The sequence below is a fragment of the Neoarius graeffei genome, chromosome 2 (genome assembly GCF_027579695.1).
Source record: "Neoarius graeffei isolate fNeoGra1 chromosome 2, fNeoGra1.pri, whole genome shotgun sequence".
NCBI classification, from domain to species: domain Eukaryota; kingdom Metazoa; phylum Chordata; class Actinopteri; order Siluriformes; family Ariidae; genus Neoarius; species Neoarius graeffei.
This window is the reverse complement of record NC_083570.1, coordinates 112,958,576-112,985,078: the sequence shown is the minus strand read 5'-3', so window position 1 is coordinate 112,985,078 and position 26,503 is coordinate 112,958,576. Positions and strand designations below refer to the sequence as shown.

The window sequence follows — 26,503 nt, the reverse complement described above, 5'->3', positions numbered from 1 at the left end:
CTTTTTTTTTGTACTTTTGTCAGATAAATAAAGGTTTACGTGAATGAACAAATCACAGATTTTTGTTTTTGTTGCATTTTGGAAAATATCCCAACTTTTCTGGAAATGGGTTTTGTATATGTTACAACTCATTTCATCATTTCAGTGCATCAGTCATTAAATAATTAATGCAGTTATGATATTCCAAATAACACATTACTTTTTGACAAATATAAATTCCATTTTATAATCCAGAAATCAAAACATACATCATGGAGATGAAAGAAAATGACTGTTACAACCCATTATAATTAATTAACACCATATAAATATATATAACAACCAAGTGGAACATCAACATCTTCACTGCATACATTAGGTATAAACCAGGGCTTTGAACCAGAATTTTTTTTCCTATTGGTTCGTTCCAAACAGAAACGGAATTTTAACGTTTCCGGTTTTGGGTTCCACCATTAAATAGACGTTCCCGAACCGGTTAGAACAAAAAAATTTTGTTCCCGGAACGGTTAATTACGTTCCCTGTCAGCTGTTTAACAAATGGCTATAAAATTATGTCTCTGTCTCATCCAGCTTAAGCCAAATGTAGGCTAATTCTATTACAACCTTCATTAAATAAGACAATAAATAATTCAAAACAATTATTTCAAATGTTGGCGATTTGGATTCTCAGTATGTCTTCCCATCTACACAAACAGGAAAAGTGCCAAAAATGAAAGAGAATTCGTTTAGTGTGTTACCAAAGGCTAGTCAGGCCCTATGCATTGATAGGCTAACAGAGGTTAACGTCATTTAATGTTCGCGAGCCTCCGTGGACAAATATATTGATATCGTGTTTGAAATTGACGTTTTTGAATAAAGATAGACTGCAATATTTACCTCTTATTTAAGATGTGGAGACGTGATAGTAGTCCACCCTCCCGCTCTCTCCATTCAGTCAGCGAACGTCACACAGGAAGTGAACCCCAGCGGGTCATAGAAACTTGCGCAGGAGAAGAATGACTTTTTTATTTGTAGGCTACGGAAACTTTGAGGAACAAAATAAAAACCGGTATTAACCGGTTACCGTTATTTTTAATAAGCGTTTCTGTTCCGGAACATAAAAAATAATAAAGTTTCTGGTTTCGTTTCTGTTCCATGCGAAATAGAAAAAGTTCCCGGTTTTCGTTTTCGTTCCTTGAACCGATTCAAAGCCCTGGTATAAACTGGGCTGTGACTCATCTGAGAAGGTCTTTATTTTTTTATTTTTTCCACTTGATCAGTTCCATCACCCTCAGAGAGTAGTGTTTTGCATTTGCTTAAACCACATTTCCACGTCAATGACACTCTATTCGCTCTGTTCTCTCTGTTAATTATCAGCCTGAAGCTCACTCTCTCCTCAGCTCATCCATCACTTTTACTTATATTCCCTTCACAAAAGGCCATTTTGTAATATTTTATTTTAGTTCTGTTATTTCAGCTTTGGCCCTGGCCTCATCATCTCAATCCCTGACGAGGGTTTAACGAGACAGATGAAGTGACTGTCTGTCCTCTTTATCCAACAGCTCATTATAGATGTACACTTCTGAATCATTCTGAATCAGTTTTACATCCATTTTTCTATCTTTTCAGGGTATTCCAGGAACCCCAGGCACTCCTGGTGCATCTGTGAGTATAAAAACACCTTCATGCATAACAATAAATCTAAGAGACCTCTTAGCAGCAAGCTAGCATATAAACCAGGTTGGTTGACATTTTAGCTTTACATCGTGTCATGAGCATACCTGTCAACTTTGAGGTTTGAAAAAAAGGGATATTTCCCAGATTTTTAACTCAAAATAAGGGAAAATTTCGGAAAGTCATACCCTTCACCAAAAGTGGGTGTGTAGATGAATGGGGGGCGATTTTCTATCTAGTATTTGTGATTTCCTGTACTCTGGTGCATGTTGGTGATAGCCAAGACACAAACTCAATATGCTTATGGTTTATAGAGTGCATTTGTGAATAAACTATACATTTATTTTTATTTGCTTTCAGTGGTACCAGTTATTTCCCAAATTAAGGGCTAAAATACGTATCTTATGTTAAAATAAGAAAGGTCATTATATAACCAGTCAATAAATTCAATTCCATTGCAATTTATTATGGTTTTACCATAGTCATGGCCTCGGAACACTAGATGGATGGATGGATAGATAGATAGATAGATAGATAGATAGATAGATAGATAGATAGATAGATAGATAGATAGATAGATAGATAGATAGATAGATAGATAGAGTAATAAAGAGATAAAGAGTAATATAAGATATTAAACCAAGAGTGATTTAAAATGGGTAAGTTTCAGATAGAAAATAAAATAGACAATGAGTGGATAAAACAGTTAATACACCAGTTAGTTTACACTAGGCTATTTATGAGGTCTTAGCCAGGACATACTTAATGTAAACATGTGTAGCTTACCTTTGATTATTTGGGAGGCTTTCGTTTTCCCCATGGAAAATTTCTTTGCGAGGGAAGAGTCTGGGAACATTCCAGCCACGCACTTGTTGAAATCGTTAAAGAAAGAGAGGCTAATGTTTTTCTTAGCTATTAGCATCGCCATCTTCACCTCAGACCTAATCAGTGTTCCCAGATACTGCTGATGTTTTCCAGCCCAAATTATGTTCAAAACCCACCAAAATGCACTTGAAACCACCCTACTTGGGCGGGAAACCGCCCAATCTGGCAACACTGGACCTAATCACTTGCTCAGCCTCGCCTCCGGATGTAGTTATGTAATGACTGATGCCTGAGAGGGCGGGGACGTGAATTCATGGCGCGACTTCCTGCTGTAAACTCCTGTCAGAGGCGCGTCATGAATTCTGGACCTACCGACTTTTTTATATTGTGAAAATACGGGACTTTTATATAATGTGAAAATACGGGATATTTTCGGGAAAATAAAAAAAAAAATGGGAAGACAGTGGGAAATAAGTCAAAATAAGGGATTTCCCGGGAAAAATGGGAGGGTTGACAGGTATGGTCATGAGGTTTATATGAATTATTCTGACATCTTTCCGACAGGAATTAACAAGCGAATAATGCAGATTTCAATATCTTTTCACTATCAAGGATGTAAAGAATAGACTTGACTTAAAGCACAATAACTGATTATGCTAGCAAAGCTAGCTGGGAAATGTGACAGTGTCAATATTATAAGGAACTGAAGTGAGTTGTTAGCATGATGCACTGTTTATTTAAAACAGGTTTACTCCACAAGGGTGCTGCTAACTTTATTTCCTGGGAACTTAATTTCATGTTCAAATATCACAAGCTATGGACACTGATTGATTAGCATAAACTTCGAATCATTTGCTACAACAAATACAGATTAGCTGTGATCCAAATTCAGAAAAAAAAATCACTCTAAGTTGATAAATCATCCTTCAAGTAAAAAAAAAAAAAAATGCTGGAACTTTCATAGATTTTCTCTCTTTTTTGGTAACATAATGGATTTTATACCTTTTGATGCGAGGATTAGCTGAGATCCTGACAGGTACACCTGACTGGGTTACCTCAGGAAGTTATTGATAACTAGGAAGCCTTCATGCTAGCAATAATCTTTGTTTGTTTAGCTTCTTTTAGCACTGTCACATAGCTGAAATTGGTCAGATGATGTAGAGCTAGATCTACAGTTGAGGTCAGAACTTTACATACACTCATCATGGGCATGAATGTCATGGTAATTTTGGGCTGTTAATTATTTCCTTGAACTATTCTTTTCCAGGGTGGAATGATTGTGCAGCATACATCTTTAATGACTTCAAAAAACAAGAATTGAATGCACACGTTTGAAATTATTTTGGATTTTCTCTAATCCACACAGTGTCAAAATTATACATACAGGCTCAAATATTACATATATTTGCTTGAATCTGTGAACAAGTGGTGCTGAAGGTTCTACAATGTCTTTTAACTTGACAAGGCCGAGGCCTATTAACTTCTTGTTAGTGATCATGATTGACTACAACTGGTAGTTTCCAGTTGTAGTTGCCTGTATAAAAAGCATTTGTTTGACAGCACTCATTTGATTGACCAATACTCAGAACCACGGGGAAGTCCAAGGAACTCAGTGAAGATCTAAGAAGGAGAATTGTAGATTTACACAAGTTAGGAAGGTCTCTTGGAGCCATTTCTAAACAACTGCTGATTCCAAGATCATCAGTTCAAACAACTATACGTAAGTACAAGTTTTTCAGATGTGTCACCACTTTGGCAAGGTCTGGAAGAAGACCCAAACTGTCACCCTCAGATGAGAGGAAATTGGTTAGGATGTTCAGGAACAACCCAGGAACCACCAAGGCTCAAACCTGTCATGAATTGGAAACTGCTGGAACACAGCGTCACTGTCCACAGTGAAGCGAGTTTTACATCGCCATGGACTGAGAGGGTGCCGACCAAGAAAGAAACCCCTGCTCCAAAATCGACACCTTCAAGCTCAATTGAAATTTGCAGCTGCCCACATGAACAAGCCAAATGTCTTCTGGAGAAGTTTTATGGTCAGACAAGACAAAGATTGAGCTATTTTGGCCACAATGACAAGAGGTATGTTTGGAGCAGTAAAGGTGAGGCTTTCAAACTTAAGAACACTGTACCAGCTGTTAAGCATGGTGGTAGTAGCATCATGATCTGGGGCTGTTTTGCTGCCAGTGGTGTTGGTGCATTGTACAAAGTGAATGGAATAATGAAGATGGAGGACTACCTCCAAATTTTTCAACTTCACCTCAAATCAACAGCTAGACAGTTGAAACTTGGACACAATCGGGTGTTCCAGCAGGACAATTATCCCAAACACATGTCAAAACTGGTTTGGGAATGGATAAAGCAGGCTAACATTAAGCTTCTGAAATGGCCTTCCCAAAGCCCCAACCTCAACCCTATTGAAAATTTGTGGACTACTCTTAAAAGCTATGTCCGTTCCTGGAAACCAACCAATTTAAATGAACTCTACCAATCCTGCCAAGAAGAGTGGTCAAATATCCAGCCAGAATTATGCAAGAAGCTTGTTGATGGCTACCCAAAGTGTCTGGTTGAGGTGCAACTTGCTAAGGGACATTTAATCAAATATTAGTTGGGGTGTATGTGTATATTTGAGCCTGTATGGAAATTTTGACCCTGTGTGGATTAGAGAAAATCCAAAATAAATTCAAACTTCTGCACTCACTTCTTGTTTTTTGAAGTCATTAAAGATGTATGCTGTACAATCAACCCACCCTGGAAAAAGAACAGTTCACGGAAATAATTCACCTGGTGAGAAACACTAAAATATGACAGGCTAATAGAGCTGGCTAGTTGACAGAATCCTCAAATCAGTCGTTAGCATGTTTGCATATAAGCTGCAGTGTGAATTAAGTTATGAGTAGGGAATAAAATAAATGTTTTGAATATGCTACACACCACCTCAAAACAAAACCAAGCACAATTTAGCAGGAGGTAGTCGCTAGCTAGCTAGCTATCAAAATGGAGGCTGCCTCTAACAAAAGTCTGGATGAAAAACATTTTGTCATAATTTGTTATACTTTGTTATATTTTAATTTGTATAACTCCCCCCCCCCCCCCCCCCCCATTTACAGTCACTTGTTCATTATTCACTAAACTGATTATTAGCCTACTGTTTACTAGGCTGTTTCACAATTATGGTTGTCTTTTTGAACAATGCCAACTAACTCCTGCAGCTAGGTCCAGTATATTTATATACACACTGGAGTTTCTTCTACCTTATTGTACAGGGACACACCTACAGCCCAACCTACAGCATTAATGTCTCTTATAAATATGTTTAAGAGAGAGAATTAACTCTCTCACTGAAAATCACCTTATGGCTAAGTTTCAATCTGCCTACAGAGCCTTCCACAGCACAGAAAGTGCTCTTCTTCATGTCTTCAATGATATTTTATCGGCCATTGATAAACATCAGGAAGTCATCTTGGTTTTATTGGATCTGTCATTGGCATTTGATACAATTGACCACTCACTGCTGTTGGAAAGACTACGCGACCATTGCGGAATGTGTGGTACAGCACTTCAATGGTTTCAATCTTATCTTCTTAACCACACCCAGTCAGTGATAATTGGTGATATTATATCATCTGACAGAACATTGCTTTATGGTGTACCTCAGGGCTCTGTGCTCAGCCCTCTTCCATTTTCACTCTTTTTTGCTCCCTTGGAAGAAGTAATCATTGCTCACAGTTTTAGATGCATGATGTACACAGATGATACTCAGCTATATATTTCCATCGACCAAGCATGATCATCATGAAGGATATCATCATCTTGTGTACTGCAAATGGTATCATGTGTAACCCTGATAAAATAGAGGTTCTCCATCTCATGGACAGGTACAACCAACATGACAAGGACAGCCTCAATATGGATGGCATAACCATTGATCCTAAACTGGTTGTTTGTAATCTTGGAGTCACTGTAGATCCTTATCTCTAAATGACCAAACAGATTATCATGCACTGAGAAATATAGGCAGGATTAGGAAGTACCTTGATCAGGATGACTGTGAAAGGCTTGTACATGTTTTCATCACATCAAAACTTGATTTTTGCAACAGCCTACTATTGGGATTACCATAGTCTGAAATCGGCAAACTCCAGCACGTGCAAAATTTTGCTTCAAGAATGGTGGGCAGAGCTCAGAAGAACGATCATATTTCTCCCATCTTAAAACATCTACGGTACACTGGTTACCCGTCAGAGCAAGAATTAATTTCAAGATCCTTCTCTTAACATACAAATGTCTCAATAATCAAGCACCAGACTACATCAAATAACTCTTGACAAGCTACTCAATGTAGCTACAAGCCTCAATGGGCAACATGGTGGTATAGTGGTTAGCATGGTCACCTCACAGCAAGAAGGTTCTGGGTTCGAACCCAGCGGCCGGCGAGGGCCTTTCTGTGTGGAGTTTGCATGTTCTCCCCATGTCTGCGTGGGTTTCCCCCACAATCCAAAGACATGCAGTTAGGTTGACGTGGGGCGGCCTTGGGCTGAGGTGCCCTTGAGCAAGGTACCTGACCCCTGACTGCTCCCCGGGCACTCTGGTGTGGCTGCCCACTGCTCTGAGTGTGTGCGTGTGTTCACTGCTTCAGATGGGTTAAATGCAGATGATGAATTTCACTGTGCTTGAAGTGTGCATGTGACGAATAAAGGTTTCTTCTTCTTCTAACTTAAGATCATCTAATCAAAGTTTGGGCAGCACGGTGGTGTAGTGGTTAGCACAGTCACCTCACAGCAAGAAGGTTCTGGGTTCAAACCCAGCAGCCATCGAGGGCCTTTCCGTGTGGAGTTTGCATGTTCTCCCCGTGTCTGCGTGGGTTTCCTCTGGGTGCTCCGGTTTCCCCCACACTCCAAAGACATGCAGTTAGGTTAATATGGGAAGGCCTTGGGCTGAAGTGCCCTTGAGCGAGGCACCTAACTCCCAACTACTCCCCTGGCCCTGTTAGCATGGCTGCCCACTGCTCTGGTTATGTGTGTGTGTGCGCTCATTGCTCACATGTGTGTGTTCACTGCTTCAGATGGGTTAAATGCAGAGAGGAAATTTCACAAGTGTGTGATGAATAAAGTTGTGCTTTCTTTTCTTTCTTCCAAAGTTTGCTCACAGTACCATCATCAAACTCAAAGGGCTATGGAGACAGAGCACTTATGATTTGTGCCCCAAGACATTGGAATTCAATTCCAGTTAACATCCACACTGTGGAGAGTTTTTAAACAACTTTAAATCCCTACTCAAAACATTCCTGTTTGTAAAATACTGTTGATTTGAGTTTCTTTTATATTCCAAGTTTGTAAGAGTGCTGAGACTCAGTGTGGCACTCTGAAAACCATTTTATTATTATTATTATTATTATTATTATTATTATTATTATTATTAAGAGTCAAATGCAGCTCAGTTTTGATCTTGGGCCCATTTCATTCAATTCTACTTTATTCATTACACTTAGAGTATACTGGTTAAATTCAGAATTGCATTTTTTAGCACTAACTCAGTTTTACTTCAGGATGTTTTCAGTACTTTCATTCACAATAGAAAAATGTTTAAGTGTGTGGCAGTGGGGGCGTGGCCAAGCATCGGTCTGTGAATGGAGGGCGGAGTCAGAGAAGGTAAGTGGTGGAATCATTGCACCTGATGGGAATTAACCTGTGTTTGTGTGTCTTCCTCAGTGACCGCACCCTTTAAAAGGAGAGGAAAGCAGAGAAAGGGGGCTCTCTCCCCAACCAGAGCACTTGTGTGTGTGTGTGTGTGTGTGTGGCTGGGAATTTGAGAAAGGCTGAAAAGCAAAAAAATAAAGAGTTTGTTGAGAACTCAGTTCTGGCCTGCCGTGCTTCTGTGCTCCACCCACCTGGTCGAATACCACAGTGGTGCCAAAACCCGGGAAGTGCAGAAGGGAATGGCCACATGGAGTCCTCCCCCTTCAAGGACCTGGTCCATGCCCTCGCCATGGCCCAACAAAGCCAGCACCAGGCGCTGATCGCCCTTCGGAAGGAGCAAGAACAACGCTTCAAAGCCCTGGTGCTGGCGCAACAGGAAGATTGCCAGGCGTTCTGGCACCTGCTTGCATCGGCGGGGGCCCCGATCACCACCGCCGCGGACCCTCCCCACCTTACCCTAACGAAGATGGGTCCGCAGGACGACCCCGAAGCCTTCCTCGCTCTTCGGCAGGCAGCCGAAGTGTGGGGTTGGCCGGTGGAACAGCGCGCCACACGCCTCCTGCCCCTGCTAACGGGCGAGGCGCAGCTGGCCGCGCTACAGCTCCCCACCGACAGCCGGCTGGTCTATGCAGGCCTCCGCAGGGCCGTCCTCCAGCGCGTGGGTTGCACCCCAGAGCAGCAGCGGCAGCACTTCCGCGCGTTGCGCCTGGAGGAGGTCGGCTGGCTGTTTGTGTTTGGCCAGCAACGCCGGGATGCCTGCCGGCGGTGGCTGAGGGCCGACAACCATGACACCAAGGGAATCATCAATCTGGTGCCGCTGGAGCAATTCGCCGCCCGACTTCCAGAAGGAACCGCGGAGTGGGTCCAGTGCCATCGCCCGGCATCGCTGGATCAGGCCATCGAGCTGGCGGAGGACCATATGGCAGCCTTTCTGGTGGCAGGACAGCATGTCTCCTCTTCTCCCCCTCCTCTCTCTCTCTCTCTTTCCCCCTTCTGTTCCTCGTCCTCGCTTTATTCCCCCACCGCGGAGGCAGGGGCTGGCTCCACCCCAGCTGGCCCGCTGCCCCCACAGTGTCCTACCATTTCCTATTTCCATGTCTGTGTCTTCCCCCCCTCAGGTGAGTGATCTCCGGAACACTGGTGCAGAGAGAGCCTGGGCTGGTATGCTGGCACTGCGGGGAACCGGGGCACCTCCAGCATCAGTGCTTGGCGACAGAGGTGGGCACGGTGGTCCGGATCTCCAACGTGTCGGAGACCGCCCTCAATTGGGCCGGAACATATCGCATACCGGTGAGTATCCAAGGGGATACGTATCAGGCTTTGGTGGACTCCGGCTGTAATCAGACCTCAATCCACCAAAGCTTGGTGCAAGACGAGGCATTGGGAAGAGCACAGTTGGTGAAGCTGTTGTGTGTGCATGGGGATGTTCACAACTACCCTTTAATGTCGGTCCACATTCTATTTCGAGGGGAGAAATTTAGAGTAAAGGCAGTGACTAATCCTTGCCTTACCAACTTGATAATTTTGGGGACTGATTGGCCAGGATTTGGGGAATTAATGACACATTTAGTGAAGAGTGGGGCCTGCCATAGTTCAGCAGGGGGAGGTCCCAGAGTGGCATTGGTGGGAGCAGCTGTCACAGAGCCGTCTACGTCATCACCGCATCAGAGTGAGGAGCAGCAGGCTCCTCCTCCCTCTCTCAGGGATTCCCTCATGGATTTCCCGTTAGAGCAGTCGCAAGACGAGACTCTGTGGCACGCATTTGACCGAGTGAGAGTAATCGATGGTCAAATGCTCCAGCCAAACACCACCCCATCCTTCCCCTATTTTTCCATTATTAAGGATAGAGTTTACCAAGTGACACAGGAAACTCAGACTAAGGAACAAATAACCCAGCTTTTAATCCCAAAGAGCTGCCGGGAATTTATATTCCAGGCGGCTCACTTTAATTCCATGGCCAGACACTTGGGGCAGGACAAGACACTAGCCCGACTAATGGCCCGGTTCTATTGGCCAGGGATTCACGGTGATGTCCGTAGGTGGTGTACGGCGTGCCGCGAATGCCAGTTAGTAAATCCTGTGGCCATCCCAAAAGCACTTTTGCACCCTCTGCCATTAATCAAGACCCCGTTCGAAATAATTGGGATGGATCTCGTCGGGCCATTAGATCAGTCAACATGAAGATATCGCTTTATTTTAGTTCTGGTGGACTATGCAACGCGATATCTGGAAGAAGTGCCTCTTCACAATATCTCAGCACGTAGTATTGCAGAAGCACTCTTTCGTGTCATCTCCCAGGTTGGAATCCCCAAAGAGATTCTGACTGATCAAGGCACTACGTTTATGTCACGTACACTGCGCGAACTGTATGGGTTGCTGGGAATTAAGCCTATCAGCACCAGCGTTTATGACCCACAAACAGATGGCTTAGTCGAATGATTTAATCGCACCCTCAAAAACATAATTAGAAAATTCGTAAGCAAGGATGCACACAACTGGGATAAATGGCTCGAGCCCCTGTTATTTGCAGTGCGAGAGGTCCCACAAGCCTCCACGGGGTTCTCCCCATTCAAATTACTATATGGGCGTAAGCCACATGGCATTCTGAATGCGCTGCGTGAAAATTGGGAGGAGGGACCTTCAACCAGTAAAAATGAAATACAATACGTTATTGACCTGCGCACCAAACTCCACACACTCACGCACCTAACCCTGGAGAATTTGCAGCAGGCCCAAGAATGTCAAGTCCGTCTGTACGACAGGGGCACGCGCCTTAGGGAATTCACACCGGGAGATAAAGTTCTCGTGTTGTTGCCCACGTCGAGCTCTAAATTGATCACCAGGTGGCAAGGACCCTTTGAGGTCACACGGCGAGTCGGGGACATAGACTATGAGGTGAGGCGAACGGACAGGGGTGGGGTGCTACAGATTTACCACCTCAATCTACTAAAACTTTGGAAAGAGGAGGCCCCCGTGGCGTTGGTGTTGGTGGTTCTGGAGAAGGCGGAGCTGGGGCCGGAGGTTCAAAAAGGGAAACTGACATCGCCCACCGCTCCAGTCCCCTATGGAGACCACCTCTCCCCGACCCAGGTCACGGAGGTCGCCCAGTTGCAAACAATTTTCTGATGTGTTTTCACCGCTGCCCAGCCGCACCCACCTCATAGAACACCACATTGAGATGCCCCCAGGGGTAGTAGTGCACAGCCACCCTTACAGACTACCTGAATACAATAAAAAGTGGTTCGGGAAGAGCTCGAGGCCATGCTCGAAATGGGCATTGTCGAGGAGTCCCACAGTGACTGGAGCAGCCTGGTGGTCTTGGTTCGGAAGGCCGACTGGTCAGTCCGGTTCTGCGTGGAATATAGGAAAGTCAACGCGGTGTCTAAGTTTGACGCGTACCCAATGCCTTGTATTGATGAGTTGCTCGATCGACTAGGTACGGCTCGTTTTTATTCAACACTGGATTTGACAAAGGGATATTGGCAGATCCCCTTGACTCCGCTATCCTGAGAGAAAACGGACTTTTCCACACCGTTTGGCTTGCACCAGTTCATCACACTTCCTTTTGGGCTGTTTGGGGCACCCGCTACGTTCCAGTGGCTTATGGATAGGGTCCTCCGCCCCCATGCCACCTACGCGGCCACCTACTTGGACGATATTATTATTTGTAGTAATGACTGGCCATAGCACGTGGAACACCTAAAGGCCTTCCTTAGGTTGCTGAGGTGAGCAGGCCTCACAGCCAACCTGAAGAAGTGTGCAATTGGGCGGGTGAAAGTATGGTATCTGGGTTTCCACTTGGGCAATGGGCAGATGCGTTCCCAAATTAATAAGACCACAGCGATTGCGGCCTGCCCGAGGCCCAAGACCAAAAAGGGGGTGAGACAGTTCCTGGGGCTGGCTAGCTACTATCGTAGGTTTATACCTAATTATTCGGACATCACCAGCCCGCTGACTGATCTCACTAAAAAGGGAGCACCAGATCCGGTCCAGTGGACGGAGCAATGCCAGCGGGTTTTCTCTGAAATAAAGGCTGCACTGTGTGTGGGGCCACTGTTATACTCCCCTGACTTTTCTCTCCCCTTTATTTTGCAGACAGACGTGTCGGACAGAGGGCTGGGGGCTGTTTTGTCCCAGGAGGTGGGGTGGGAGGACCACCCAGTGCTGTACATCAGCAGGAAGCTGTCGGTCTGCGAGGGCAGGTTCAGCATGATTGAAAAGGAGTGCCTTGCCATCAAATGGGTGGTCCTCGCCCTCCGCTACTACCTACTGGAGCACCCTTTCACCCTCTGTTCGGACCACGCACCTCTGCAGTGGCTCCACCGCATGAAGGATGCCAACGCGCGGATCACCCGTTGGTATCTGGCACTCCAGCCGTTTAAGTTCAAGATGGTCCACAGGCCAGGGGCACAGATGGTCGTGGCGGATCTCCTCTCCCATCGGGGGGGGGGAGTCGCCTACAGGCCGGACGGCTCCCCGGCCTGAGTCGGGCGATGGGGGTATGTGGCAGCGGGTGCGTGGCCAAGCATCAGTCTGTGAATAGAGGGCGGAGTCAGGGAAGGTAAGTGGTGGAATCATTGCACCTGATGGGAATTAACCTGTGTTTGTGTGTCTTCCCCAGTGACTGCGCCCTTTAAAAGGAGAGGAGAGCAGAGAAAGGGGGCTCTCTCCCCAACCAGAACACTTGTGTGTGTGTGTGTGTGTGTGTGTGTGTGTGTGTGTGTGTGTGTGTGTCTGGGAATTTGAGAAAGGCTGAAAAGCAAAAAAATAAAGAGTTTGTTGAGCACTCAGTTATGGCCTGCCGTGCTTCTCTGCTCCACCCACCTGGTCGAATACCACAAAGTGGAAGTTACTTTTTTTGTAAACTAAATGCCTCTGACAGGATCCTTCATCTGCCAAAAATGTCCTCTCTGGAAATCACTTACCATATGATGAGGTTGTAAATGATTCTTAAGGAAAATATTTGTCTCTTTTGAAGCAGAATACTGTATTCTGCTCTTGCACAGTGAAAAACAGGACTTGAAACAGATGTGAGACACTTTTGCAGCGGAGCTTCACATGTGGTTGAAATGTGAATCCGTCAAAAAGTGTCCTTTCCTGAAAACCACAAGGATTGTCACCATTTCAGGTGCTATTACAGTTATCACTGTGTACAAACATCACTGCACAGGACTTGGAAATTTTTACTTAACATACGTCATGTCAACAGTTTCTTCACTTTGTATATCTCACTCTTGTGGACTATAAGAAAGGTGGTACACTATATGACGTCTTCTCACCACAGTAACACGCCCAGTATATGAACTGTAGCTCTGAAACTCTGCAGTTAATTTCCATTTCAAAAGGTCATTTTTGGCACTAGAGAAGCACAAAAATCTGAGGTTTGATTTCAGGACTACTGTGGACCAGGGGAAACCCCTGATTGTCAAACAGCCCTACTGTTTAAAAAAGCACTAGCTAGAAATTTAGCTGCAAATGAATGTGACATAATCTCTGTTACTTTATGTATCTTTTAATTTCCCTGAGGGAACCCTCCCAAAGGGATCAAAAAAGTTGTATCTAATCTAATCTAATCTAATCTAATCTAATCTAATCTAATCTAATCTAATGTATCTACAACAGTTAGTTCTGCACTACTAATCTGATTGAGAGTGCTTATATTTCTTATAACAGCACGGGGACATTTTACTGGGTGTATCACTTTGTGCGTCTGTGTCCATCACATGAAATTCCACTTCCTAGTTTGAAACCATTACTACATCATCAGCAGACATGACAAGCAATACTTTTTTTTCACAAATCGAGCGTAGCGTAGTTCTGGCAGCCCACAAAATCAAGCTCAGCCCTCCATCCCAGTTACATCAGCTGACTGCAACCAATCTCAAGCCAGCCCACATCAGCTGTTAGCTCAGCCAATTCCCTTCACTGTGGAGCAACTTCCATACCCATCAGGTCTGTGGTAGTTTTGTGCACCACTTAGCATCAGGTCTGGAGGTCCAGAGAGACAACACGATGGGGCACAACCTTGTTTGTCTTACCTTACTGTGCAAGGCACTTCATTAGGAGAGAAGAATAGTATGCGAGAGCTCACGAGGCCAGACATTCCGTGGTGGCTTGGCCGGGCCATTCATGCTGCTGCTGCAGGAGACTCTGTTGCTCTGGTGAGGGCCTGGCAGCCCATCTGTGTTTCTGCACATCCTACTGAAGCAGTCATCATTGTTAGCAATGGACAGCTGCCTCCAATGGCTTTTTCCCTTGTCAAAGAGGCTAAGATCCCTAGTCCATGCATTTCCACTGCTGCTGCCCTCCCTGCTTTAGCTGTTCCATGCAGGCATATGGAAAGGCAGGGAGGTTCCATCCATCCATCCATCCATCCATCCTGCACAACCCTTCACTTCACAACACTTCTCTATTGGGCATTGTGTTTGGCATGTCATTCGCATCAATCCCAGTATCCTTTGATATAGACACAGGGAAGATGAGTTTTCTTGACCTTACTGGTCGGTGACTTGGGCTCCATAACAGGAGGCAAGATATCAGTTCCTCCCTAGCACAAAAGCAGTGCCCAGCAAAGAGCACCCTTCTTTGTTTAAGTGTTAGGGAGACAGGTGGTAAGTCCCGATAATTTTCCTCTAGGATTGTGTGAGCAGACCAGTGGATATTTCGGACATGATGTAGTAGGTTAGTATAGGTTCCATCTAGTTGCTGCTGTTGTTTGACTGTTAGCGTCCAGGTCTCAGCTCCATAAAGGAGGATGGGCTCTACGACAGATCTGAACAGGTCAATTTTCAGATTGTTATTCAGGCTAGAGCACCATATCTTGTCAAGGGCATTGCAGGCTTTCCAGGCCAGAGCTTTGCAGATCTTAAAGTCCTTATAGGAGTCCATTATGTCAGAGCATACTGTAGGTACTTGAAGTCTTCAACACGTTTAATCTCCTTCCCAGATAGAGAAGTTATGACAGAAGGATCAGGAGAAGTGGATATGTATTCCATCTTGACATCGTTACAGTAAAGTCCATCTAGTGCAGCTGAAGTTTCAAGGCCTCGGAGAAGGAATTCTGTCTCTAACATGCTCTGACACAATTGCTAGATTATCAGCATTGTCAAGGTTGGTGAGAAATTGTGCGGAATAGGGGATAGGGAAGTCCCGTATTCCAACCTTAATCAATGTTATCTCTGTTGTCATTGATGCCTGCTCTTTTCTGTGCCCTGGGGTTGGGGGGTGTTGCTGTGACTCTCCCTGCTTTAGCCTTTCCATGTAGGCACATGGTAAGGCAGGGAGGTCCCAGAACAAAGCCACTCACCAAATACACTTTGCTGCAAATATTGCAATGTAAATAATGTTCCTCGATGAAAGTGGTTCTGACAGAAATATAACTTCTGAGTTAAAATTTGATATGAAAGTTCATCAGGTGAAGATGAAAAAAAGAAGGGAAGAACATTTCACTGGAAGCACCTTTAAAGGTCCCATGGCATGAAATTTTCACTTTCTGAGGTTTTTTAACGTTAAAATGAGTTCCTCTCACCTTCTTAAGTCACCCCAGTGGCTAGAAATTTCATAATGTGTAAACCAAACTATGCCCAACATTTGAGAATGGCGCGTCAAAATGGCGCTTTGATAAACTCTTCCCTTTACTACATCAGCAAGGGAGATGATCCCCACGCCCCCCCTCTGGATTCCCACCCACTGTATGAATTGCCCGCCCAGTTGTAGTGAGGAGACCATAGAGGACACAACAACATGGCGTCACCTAAGTGAGCAAAACATGGAAATTGCGCTGTACATGGATGTGACAACACAGAAAAGAGTCTGTTTTTACTGCCGACGGGAGAGCCCCTGAAGACGCAGTGGCTTAATTTTATTTACTCCAATAATACGCTGTCGAGTCTACCTAAGACGGTATATGTTTGTCAGAAGCATTTTCCTGAAGAATGTTTCCACAACTTGGGACAGTACAGGGCAGGTTTTGCACATCAACTGTCACTGAAGCCTGGGTCCGTACCAAGCATCCCTGCCGCATCAGCAACAAACACCGAACAAGTAAGTGTATAACTGTTAAGTCGTTTTGCTGTGTTTTAAAATCGGTGCCACGTTAGCCTTGCAATGGCTACATTAGCTGTGCAGCTAACTGCTTCCTGCAGTTAGCCAGGTACTCTGCACTACAAAATCAAAAAGCATGCAGCATGCTCTGTTATAATAGCCAATCAAAACAGTTTTTACAAAGACACCCACATTCTTTTTTTTAAGTCACTCGTTCATTTTATTTGTTTGTTCAGTAAAAACTCAAACATTTGTTGAATTTATTTTACTTCCTCGCGTCGCACCTTAATGACGTCAGCGCGCGGTATTTTTCCCTTCGCGGTTTGTTCCTTCTCTCTCGCCATAGTAAGACACCCACATCCACTTGTTCTGACCCACTGGAGGTAGCGTCACAGTGCTGTTAGCCAATCAGAGGTAACACGTTTACATGTCATGAATATTAATGATAAGACCCGCCCCCACCCTCTACCCTTCCCCGCCTCCTGCTTCTCATTAGCAAAATGACGCACTGGGAAAAGCGCTGAAATGGGGCTTTCTCCCAGGAGGCTATATCTACGTGCCGAGGGTTCATTTCAAGAAAGGCTGTGGATATAACATCCGGAAACCTCCACGAGCCCGTTTAAAGCATCAACAAACCACCATGCCATGGGTCCTTTAACAGAAATGTATAAATCGCTGCAAGCTAGCTAGATAGCTAACATCCTAGAAAGTGAGTGTGGATATATTTCCTCTTGCAAAGCAAAAAATAAGCTGAACATTTGGTTATATTGTGTCTGGAATATCACTTACTTATAACATTTAATTTCTTATTTATAAAACTGATATATAAAAGCAGTATCACATTTGCACAGCTGTGATTCGGCGTAGACACAAACCTGCAATTTGAGTCCTGTATCCAATCACAGCCCTGCTGATATCCCATACTGAAATCACCACCCTCTTGGTCATGCAGTCCTGATTTAAATATGACTGTTATCACATGGAAGACTTCATTATGGGATTATGACAACTGTCGCATTACATAAATATGGCCAAAATACAAAGCTTAAGCAACACCTGACTTCACCTCTGGAACATTAATGGTTTCTAAATATACTGCCTGTCTAGGAGCTTTTTCCAGATTGGAACATATCGAACTGAATGGTGGGATTGGCTGATCTTTTGTCTGGAGTTGACTGTAGATAAGCAGTATTGTAGATACAATACAGGGAGGCACAGTGGTGTAGTGGTTAGCACTGTTGCCTCACAGCAAGAAGGTCCTGGGTTTGAGCCCAGTGGCCAGCGAGGGCCTTTCTGTGTGGAGTTTGCATGTTCTCCCCTTGTCTGCGTGGGTTTCCTCTGGGTGCTCTGGTTTCCCCCACAGTCCAAAGACATGGTTAGGTTAATTGGTGGCTCTAAATTGGCCGTAGGTGTGAATGTGAGTGTGAATGGTTGTTTGTCTCTGTGTCACCCCTGCAATAACATGGCAACTTGCCCAGGGTGTACCCCACCTCTTGCCCATAGTCAGCTGGGATAGGCTCCAGTTTGCCTGTGACCCTGTAGAACAGGATAAGCAGCTACAGATGATGGATGGATAGATACAATACAGAGAAACATGGCGTTCATCCGGAATAAGCATTGAATAAATTTTAGTCTCAGTAGAAGATATGTGTTTGGATTGGATTTTGTTTCACTTGTTGTAAACGTCTTCTGGAGAAGTCATGTCAAATCAACTTTATTGTCAAATATGCTATACATGCTCGATATACAGCACAGATGAAATTTCAGTCCTCTCTGACCCACAGTGCAAACAGGCAATGCAATAAATAAAAATAGAATAATTGAAAAAACAAACAGTATAAACAGTATAAACACTCTAGATAAGAACTAGACATAGATTAAACACTCATAAACAGACAATATAAACAGTAAAAACACTCTAGATAAGAACTAGACAAACACTCAAACAATATAAACAGTATAAACACTTGATAAGAACTAGACATAGACTAAACACACACACACACACACACACACACACACGTAAATTGGTGCAAATAAACAGTCAAGGGCACTTGAGGTATAGCAGGTAAACATGAAATAAGCAGTATAAACAATAAACTAATGGCTGTTAAGATGAGGTAGTGCGGAATAGTGCAAATGAGCGAGGTAAAGTGAAATGTGCAGTCCCTGAGTTCAGTGTGTTAATGAACGTTGAGAGTATGTATGTATGTGTGTGTGTGTGTGTGTGTGTTGGGGGGACTGTGAGGGTGACATGTCAGATGCTGAAGGGGGGGGGCAGGGGGGAGTGTGCGCAGAATCTGTGGCAGGGGGCAGAGGGGGGAGGAGGGGCAGAACAGGGAGGGAGTTGAGCCTCCTGACCGCCTGGTGAAAGAAACTGTTCTTGAGCCTGCTGGTTTTGGCCCGGAGACTCCGCAGTCTCCTCCCTGATGGCAGCAGACTGAAGAGGCTGTGAGATGGGTGGGTGGGGTCACCTGCAATCCTGATGGCTTTGCGGGTGAGGCGGGAGTTATAAATATCCATTAGAGAAGAGAGAGAGACACCAATGATCCTCTCAGCTGCTCTCACGATGTGCTGCAGAGTCTTGCAGCAGGACACAGTGCAGGCGCCGTACCACATGGTGATGCAGCTGATCAGGATGTTCTCGATGGTGCCTCTGTAGAATGTGTGTATGATGGGGGCCGGGACTCTTGCTCTCCTCAGTTTGCGGAGGAAGTACAGACGCTGTTGGGCTTTTTTGGCCAGTGATGCAGTGTTGTTGCTCTAGGACAGGTCTTCAGAGATGTGCACACCCAGAAACTTGGTGCTGCTCACCCTCTCCACTGCAGCACTGTTGATAGATAGTGGAGCATGCTGGGTGTGCGCTCTCCTGAAGTCCACAACAATCTCCTTTGTCTTCTCCGCGTTCAGGCTGGAGATTGTTGTCCTTGCACCGCATGGCCAAGTGGCTCACCTCACTCCTGTAGATTGTCTCATTGCCATTGTTGATGAGACCCACCACAGTCGTGTCATCCGCAAACTTAATGAAGAGATTAGAGTTGGATGTTGGTGTGCCGTCGTGGGTCAGCAGAGTGAAGAGGAGGGGCTCAGCACACATCCTTGGGGGCCCCCGTGTTCAATGTGATAGTGCCGGAGGAGTTGCTGCTGACCCCTACAGTCTGTGGTCTCCCCATCAGGAAGTCCAGCAGCCAGTTGCACAGGGAGGTGTTGAGTCCCAGCTGGTCCAGTTTATGAATGAGCTGCTGAGGAATGATTGTGTTGAATGCTGAGCTAAAGTCTATGAATAGCATTCTGACATACGAGTCTTTTGTCTCCAGGTGGGTGAGGGCTGAGTGGAGGGCAGTGGAGATGGCATTATCGGTCGAACAGTTGGACTGATATGCAAACTGGAAAGGGTCCAGGGCGGGGGGGGCAGACTTGATATGCCGCATGACTAGCCTCTCGAAGCACTTAATGAGGATGGGAGTGAGTGCGACAGGGCAGTAGTCATTGAAGTGGGAGGGAGACGGCTTCTTCGGGACCGGGATGATGGTGGTGGTTTTGAGGCACATGGGGACAACAGCCTGGCTCAATGAGATGTTGAAGATGTCTGTAAAGACATCTGTGAGCTCCTCGGCACAGTCTCTCAGGACACAACCAAGAATGTTATCAGGTCCTGGGGCTTTTTGTGCATTTGTCATCCTGAGAGCTCTCCTCACGCTGTCAGGGGACAGCATCAACACCTGGTTGCCAGGCGGTGGTGGGGTCTTCTGTGCTGTGGTGCTGTTGTCTGCCTCAAAGTGAGCGAAAAAGTCATTCAACTGATTCAGCAGAGACATGGAGTTGTCACAGGTCTGCGGCGAGGGCTTGTAGTCTGTGATGGTCTGAATCCCCCACCACATGATCCTGGTGTCTCTGCTGTCGTTGAAATAGTCAGCAATGTACCTGGAATACTGTCTCTTGGCCACCCTGATGCCTCATGACAGGTAAGCCCTAGCTGTCCTCAGGCCCACCTTGTCCCCAGCTCTGAAGGCGGCGTTCCGAGCCCACAGGAGCCTGTGGACTTCCCCTGTCAGCCATGGCTTCTGATCGGCCCGAATGGAGATGATTCTGGTGACCGTAACGTCATCCATGCACTTTCTCGTGTAGGCAGTGACGGTCTCTGTGTACTCCTGTAGATCTGTGATGTTGTTGTAGGTGGCCGCCTGTCTGAACATGCTCCAGTCAGTGGTGGAAAAACAGTCCTGGAGTGCCTCTGAGGACCCCTCTGGCCACACATGTATCTGCTTTGTAGCTGGTTTGGTGACTTTAACCAGCGGCCTGTATGCTGGCATTAGCATAACAGTGGAGTGATCTGAGACCCCAAGGTGGGGGAGGGATAGGGCTTTGTAGGTGTCTGTATGCATGGTGTAAACATTGTCCAGAGTATTGTTTCCACGTGTGGGAAAGTTGATATGTCCATAGAGTTTTGGAAACACGCTCTTGGGGTTTGCATGGTTGAAATCCCCAGCCAGGATGAGGAAAGCATCTGGGTGGGCTGTCTGCTGCTCACTGATGTGCTGATAGAGTTCATTCAGTGCTTCACTCCTGTTGTTATTGGAGCCGGGAGGGATATATAATGCTACCAGCAATATGGCTGTGAATTCCCTCGGCAGGTAGAATGGCCGGCACTTAATAATTATAAACTCCACCAGTGGTGAGCAGTGTTTGTAGACCACAACAGCATCGCGGCACCAGGCATCACTGATGTAAACACAGAGTCCACCACCACGAGTCTTCCCCCCCTCGACTAGCGCTCTGTCTGACCGGTAGCATGTTAGCCGGGCTAGCTGAATGGCACAGTCCAGGACGCTGTCGTTAAGCCATGTTTCCACAAACACAAGGACACAACACTCACTCACAGACTTAAAAGATGAGCGGAGCAGGATAAATCAATTAAATAACATTTGCAATTGTGAGGTGACTTATAGACCTAATTAGACTCAACTTTATTAAAAAGACTCTCAGATGCTTCTTCAGTCAGCTCCTATGATTTATTTATTTATTTACTTACTTATTTATATTTGACTTAAACCCCTTTATAATACATTCTTAAGCATTTCATAAATTTCGCTATACCTGAAATAAACATGCCTGAAGGTATGAAATAATAGATTAAATGCCATATACATGTACCCTGGTGAACCATTATTATTAGAGCTGGGATTTCAGCTCAGCTAAAACTTAGCCAGACACCAAAAAAAAAAGCAACAGGGCAAAGGATTTTCTAAGGGATTAGCATCAGCCTGCCAGGTTGCTCAGTTGTGTGTAGCTGTTCTAATAGATTTTTAAAAGTAACTCAGTAAATTACACATGGAAATTAATATTTAAATCTGAGTGAAAAATACTGGGGCGAGTGTGTGTAACTGACTAGAACCAGTCAGTTACTCTAATGGTAATTAAAAGTCTCTGGGTGGCTAATAGATGATGCCGAGGAGGCGAAGAGTCAATCTGTCAGCATTTATTCTGGAGAACAATGAATGACACGGCGATCAACACACAGAGACTGGGGAAAGAATTCTGGCATCCTGACAACATCATACACCAGTTAGCACCCAGCCAAAGGGCTACTCAGAAAAACACTCGACTTTCCACATGGAATTTTACGACACATCACCACCTAAAGGGCGCATCTACCCTGTCTCTCAGAAGGAGCAATCTGCTATGGAGGAATACATCTGAGAGGCCCTCAAACAGGGATCTATCCATCCATCGAAATCTCCTGCTTCAGCAGGCTTCTTCTTTGTGGAGAAACGTGGTGCTGGCCTTCATCCTTGCATCGACTACAGAGAGTTGAATCAAGTGTCAGTCAAATACCCTTATCCACTTCCTCTGGTCCCAGCAGCCTTAGAACAACTCAAGTCAGCTAAGATCTTCTCCAAGCTTGACTTACGCAGCACGTACAACCTCATCTGAATAAAGAAAAGTGACGAGTGGAAGACAGCGTTTAGTACAACCTCCGGCCATTTTGAGTACCGGGTAATGTCATATGACCTCTCTTTGGTGCCTAACATGTTCCAGTGTCTCATTAATGATGTGTTACAGGACATGCTAGGCAGATATGCCATCACCTACATCGACGACATCTTAATATATTCCCTGGATGAAGAGAGTCACATCAAACACATTAGGCCAGTCCTCAAATGTCTACTCCATAACCACATCTATGTCAAAGCAGAGAAGTGCGAGTTCCATCAGCACCGTATATCATTCCTGGGCTACATCATCAGCTCCGAAGGTGTTAGCATGTATGCATCCAAGGTCTCTGCGGTCACGTCTTGGCCCACTCCCACGTCAGTTAAGGAACTCCAATGTTTCCTAGGTTTTGACAACTTCTACTGCCATTTTATTCAGGGTTTCAGCTCCATTGCCTTCCCACTAACATCACTACTTAAGAAGGGGCCCAAGTGTCTTCACCGGAACCCCACGACAGAAGAAGCTTTTGGTCGCCTCAAGCAAGCCCTCACCTCAGCTCCCATCTTGCAACATCCAGATCCAACCAAACCCTTCGTTTTAGAGGTTGACACATCTGACATGGGAGTTAGACCTGTGCTATCGCAACGTTTTGGAGAAAAACAGAAACTCCATCCAGTAGCATTCTTTTCCAAGAAACTCTCCTCAGTGGAAAGAAATTATGATGTGGGAAAATGGGAACTACTTGCCATAAAACTGGCCCTTGAGGAGTGGCGACACTGGCTGGAGGGAGCCACACATCCATTTTTAATTCTCACTGACCACAAAAACCTTGAGTATCTCAGAAAGACCAAGTGGCTAAATCCTCGCCAAGCCAGGTGATCCCTTTTCTTCACCAGGTTCAATTTTACCATCTCGCTTCATCCTGGCTCTAAGAATACTAAGGCTGATGCCCCATCACGAAACTTTGCTCCCACGCTCCAAGACCCTGGTACCCATGCCATACTTACTCCTCAGTGCTTCATCCAGTCAATTACCTGGGAGATAGATAAAGAAATCAGAGACTCTCAACCCCAAACACTTCCCAACGATCTTCTGCCCAGTCTCCTATATGTACCCATGCATCTTAGGAGCAAACTGATTACGTGGACCCACACCTCACCAGCCACTGGATATCCTGGCAGCCAACGCACCCATCAGATTATCAGGAATAAGTACTGGTGGGAAAACATGCTCACAGAAATTAACCAGTTCATCTCCTCATGTTCCACCTGCTCCCAAGCCAAAGTTCCCAGAACACCTCCAGCTGGCAAACTTTGTCCCCTCCCGGTTCCTTAAAGACCCTGGTCCCACATCGCCATCGATTTCATCACTGACCTCCCCCCTTCACTAGGTAACACAACCATCATGGTAACCATCAACCATTTTTCCAAAGCCCTCAGACTCATTCCGTTACTTGGCATCCCCACAGAGTCCCAAGCTGCAGAACTGTTGTTCCAGTAAGTGCTCTGTTATTATGGTCTCCTGGAAGACATAGTCAGTGACAGGGGCGCACAGTTCACGTCATGCTTCTGGAAGAACTTCATGGAGAGATTAGGAGTGTCAATGAGTCTCACATCTGGATACCATCCTCAATCCAACGGCCAAGTTGAAAGGGCAAATCAGGAGATTGGCTGTTTCTTAAGAATATTCTGTATGCGCAATCAGGGGGACTGAGCGCACTTCATTCCATGGGCAGAGTATGCACAGAACTCCCTCAAGCACTCGGCAACCCAATTAACACCATTTCAGTACATACTCTGCTACCAGCCACCCCTGTTCCCTTGGGATGACTCGCCCAACCAGGTTCAAGCCATAGAGGACTGGGTCTCACGCAGCCAAACAGTTTGAGAAGAAGTACACCAACGTATTGAAATGGTCAATGCCAAGTACAAAGAGTATGCGGACAAACCCAGAGCAGAAACACCCATATACAACTCAGGAGACAGAGTATGGAATGCAACCAAAAATCTCTGTGAATTCAATTCCTGCAAGAAATTATGACCAAGATATATTGGGCCATTCAAAGTCACAGAATGCATCAATGAAGTGTTGTATTGGCTAGAGCTCCCCCTTCACAACAGACTATCACCCACGTTTCATGTATCATGTTTGAAACCTGCTATCCTGGGCCGTCTTGCTGAAAACACACCCAGCCAGGAACACCCAGCCCTCGACCTGGAGGATGAACCTACCTACCAGGTCAACAAGATCATCAACTCTAGATGATGAAGAGGGCAGATCGAGTACCTGGTAGATTGGGAGGGTTACAGACCCGAGGAACAGAGCTGGGTTCCCACCAAGGACGTCCTTGATCCACTTCTCAAGCAAGAATTCCATGCCACACATCCTGACAAACCTGCACCCAGAGGTAGGGGTTGCCCTTGAAAATCTGTAGCTCCCGGTGGTAGCTCCTCGGGGGGGGGCTCTGTCAGTAAACTTGCTGATTTCGACCAAACTACAAACATGGACTCTATGAACTACACTTCCCAGAATTCACAGCACCCTCTGTCTCCCGACTATTAACCACAGTTGTCACTCATCACTCTATTAGTCCCTCTGCCTATTTAAACCCCACTCTCACACCACTTCACTGTGAAGTATTGTTCTGCCTTTCCCAGTACATACAGTACCAAACCTTGTTTATTTCTGACTGATGCATGTTTTCTCAACTTTAGCTTCTCCTCTCTCGTTTACTCTCTTGCCTGTCCTCGTTTGCCCTGTTTGCCATTCGCCTGACCATTGCTAGTTCTTCGACCCTGATTCACATCTCACGTTTTGGCTTTTTCACTGTTTGCTCTACACTCCTCTTCTGTGCATACATCCGTAAGTTCCTGCACTGTGACATAATAGATAGATATACTGTATTAATGAATATTGTCCATGCAGAATTCACAAAGCCAGCTTAGCCCTTTCTGGACTTCCCAATCATGATAATGTCCACAAGTGTGTTACAGTAATTAATGCCCCATCAGAAACAATAGTGGAACCATTAACATACAATAATGGAACCCAACAAATTAACATATTTTACAAGAGAGGGATTTGGGGAAGTTCATTTTCATCTCATCTCCTCTAGCCGCTTTATCCTGTTCTACAGGGTCGCAGGCAAGCTGGAGCCTATCCCAGCTGACTATGGGCGAAAGGTGGGGTACACCCTGGACAAGTTGCCAGGTAATCACAGGGCTGACACATAGACACAGACAACCATTCACACCTACGGTCAATTTAGAGTCATGAGTTAACCTAACCTACATGTCTTTGGACTGTGGGGGAAACCAGAGCACCCGGAAGAAACCCATGCGGACACAGGGAGAACATGCAAACTCCACACAGAAAGGCCCTCGCTGGCCACGGGGCTCGAACCCGGACCTTCTTGCTGTGAGGCAACAACGCTAACCACCACACCATCGTGCTGCCGATTTGGGGAAGTTCACACACAAAAACTTTATTCATATGAAATTATGCCATTGCTACGTGTGTGGAAGAAGAGTCTGGAGACAGAAATCTTAGTATCTTGGTCGTTAGCCTGTGCTACTTGCTCTCGGTAGCACTGGCTTGACCACTAGCATTGGCCTTCGAGCAGGCCGAGGGCGATACATTTTTGGTCCCTCCCACTATAAATCAAAATCTGATTGGTTAATCAGTCATCTGTCACTTCCGACATAAGCATACACTGCCATGGCCTTCTGTCCCAGCAATGAAGTCCTGCAGCTCTAAGCTCTTCTCAGCCCAGAGACAACAAACAAAAAAATCTCATTGGATAACTTGATTTTAATGTTTTCAGGACAGTAACCCTTTCATTTCTGAAGCAAATTTGATAGAAAATAAGGCCGGATTCGAATCAGAAGAGAATAATTATAATGAAATTATGAAAGAGTAAAAGAAATTAAATACAACATTTGAAATGTTGATATGTTTGGGCCATCTCTGAATGTCTAGAAGGCCCTGACGGTTCCCCTCTGGCCATATATTGTGTACTATGCATCTTATTAAGAGTCGTTTATTGTTTCTGCTGCAGAGTTCATAATTAAGTGCACTACGCAGGGCCTGAAATAGCTTGTGTACCCTACATAGTGGACTACAGGAATTCAGATTTACACTACATAGAGTCTAAAAGTGCACTTTTAGAAAGTCAAAGTTAACAAAGTCAAGTCGTCCATGGGTTACCATCTAATTATACCAGAGTTGTGCCTGTTGGAAAGGAGCAATACTTCTCCTCTCTCTTGTGTCTCGCTCATCTCTCCTCTCTCTCGTGTCTCGTGTGTCTCATAGTACCCCCTCTGTAGTGTACTATGTGTCCAATATAA

General features: G+C 45.3%; 1 protein-coding gene across 1 annotated transcript in view; it reads left to right on the top strand.

The window, feature by feature from the left end:
- Positions 1 to 26,503, top strand: part of LOC132870705 (collagen alpha-3(IX) chain) — a 100,426-nt gene that overhangs the window by 36,354 nt on the left and 37,569 nt on the right. Inside the window, exon 9 of the mRNA XM_060904505.1 lies at positions 1,609 to 1,644. Within this exon, the coding sequence (XP_060760488.1) occupies positions 1,609 to 1,644 (36 nt within the window). The remainder of the gene's footprint in view (positions 1 to 1,608; positions 1,645 to 26,503) is intronic.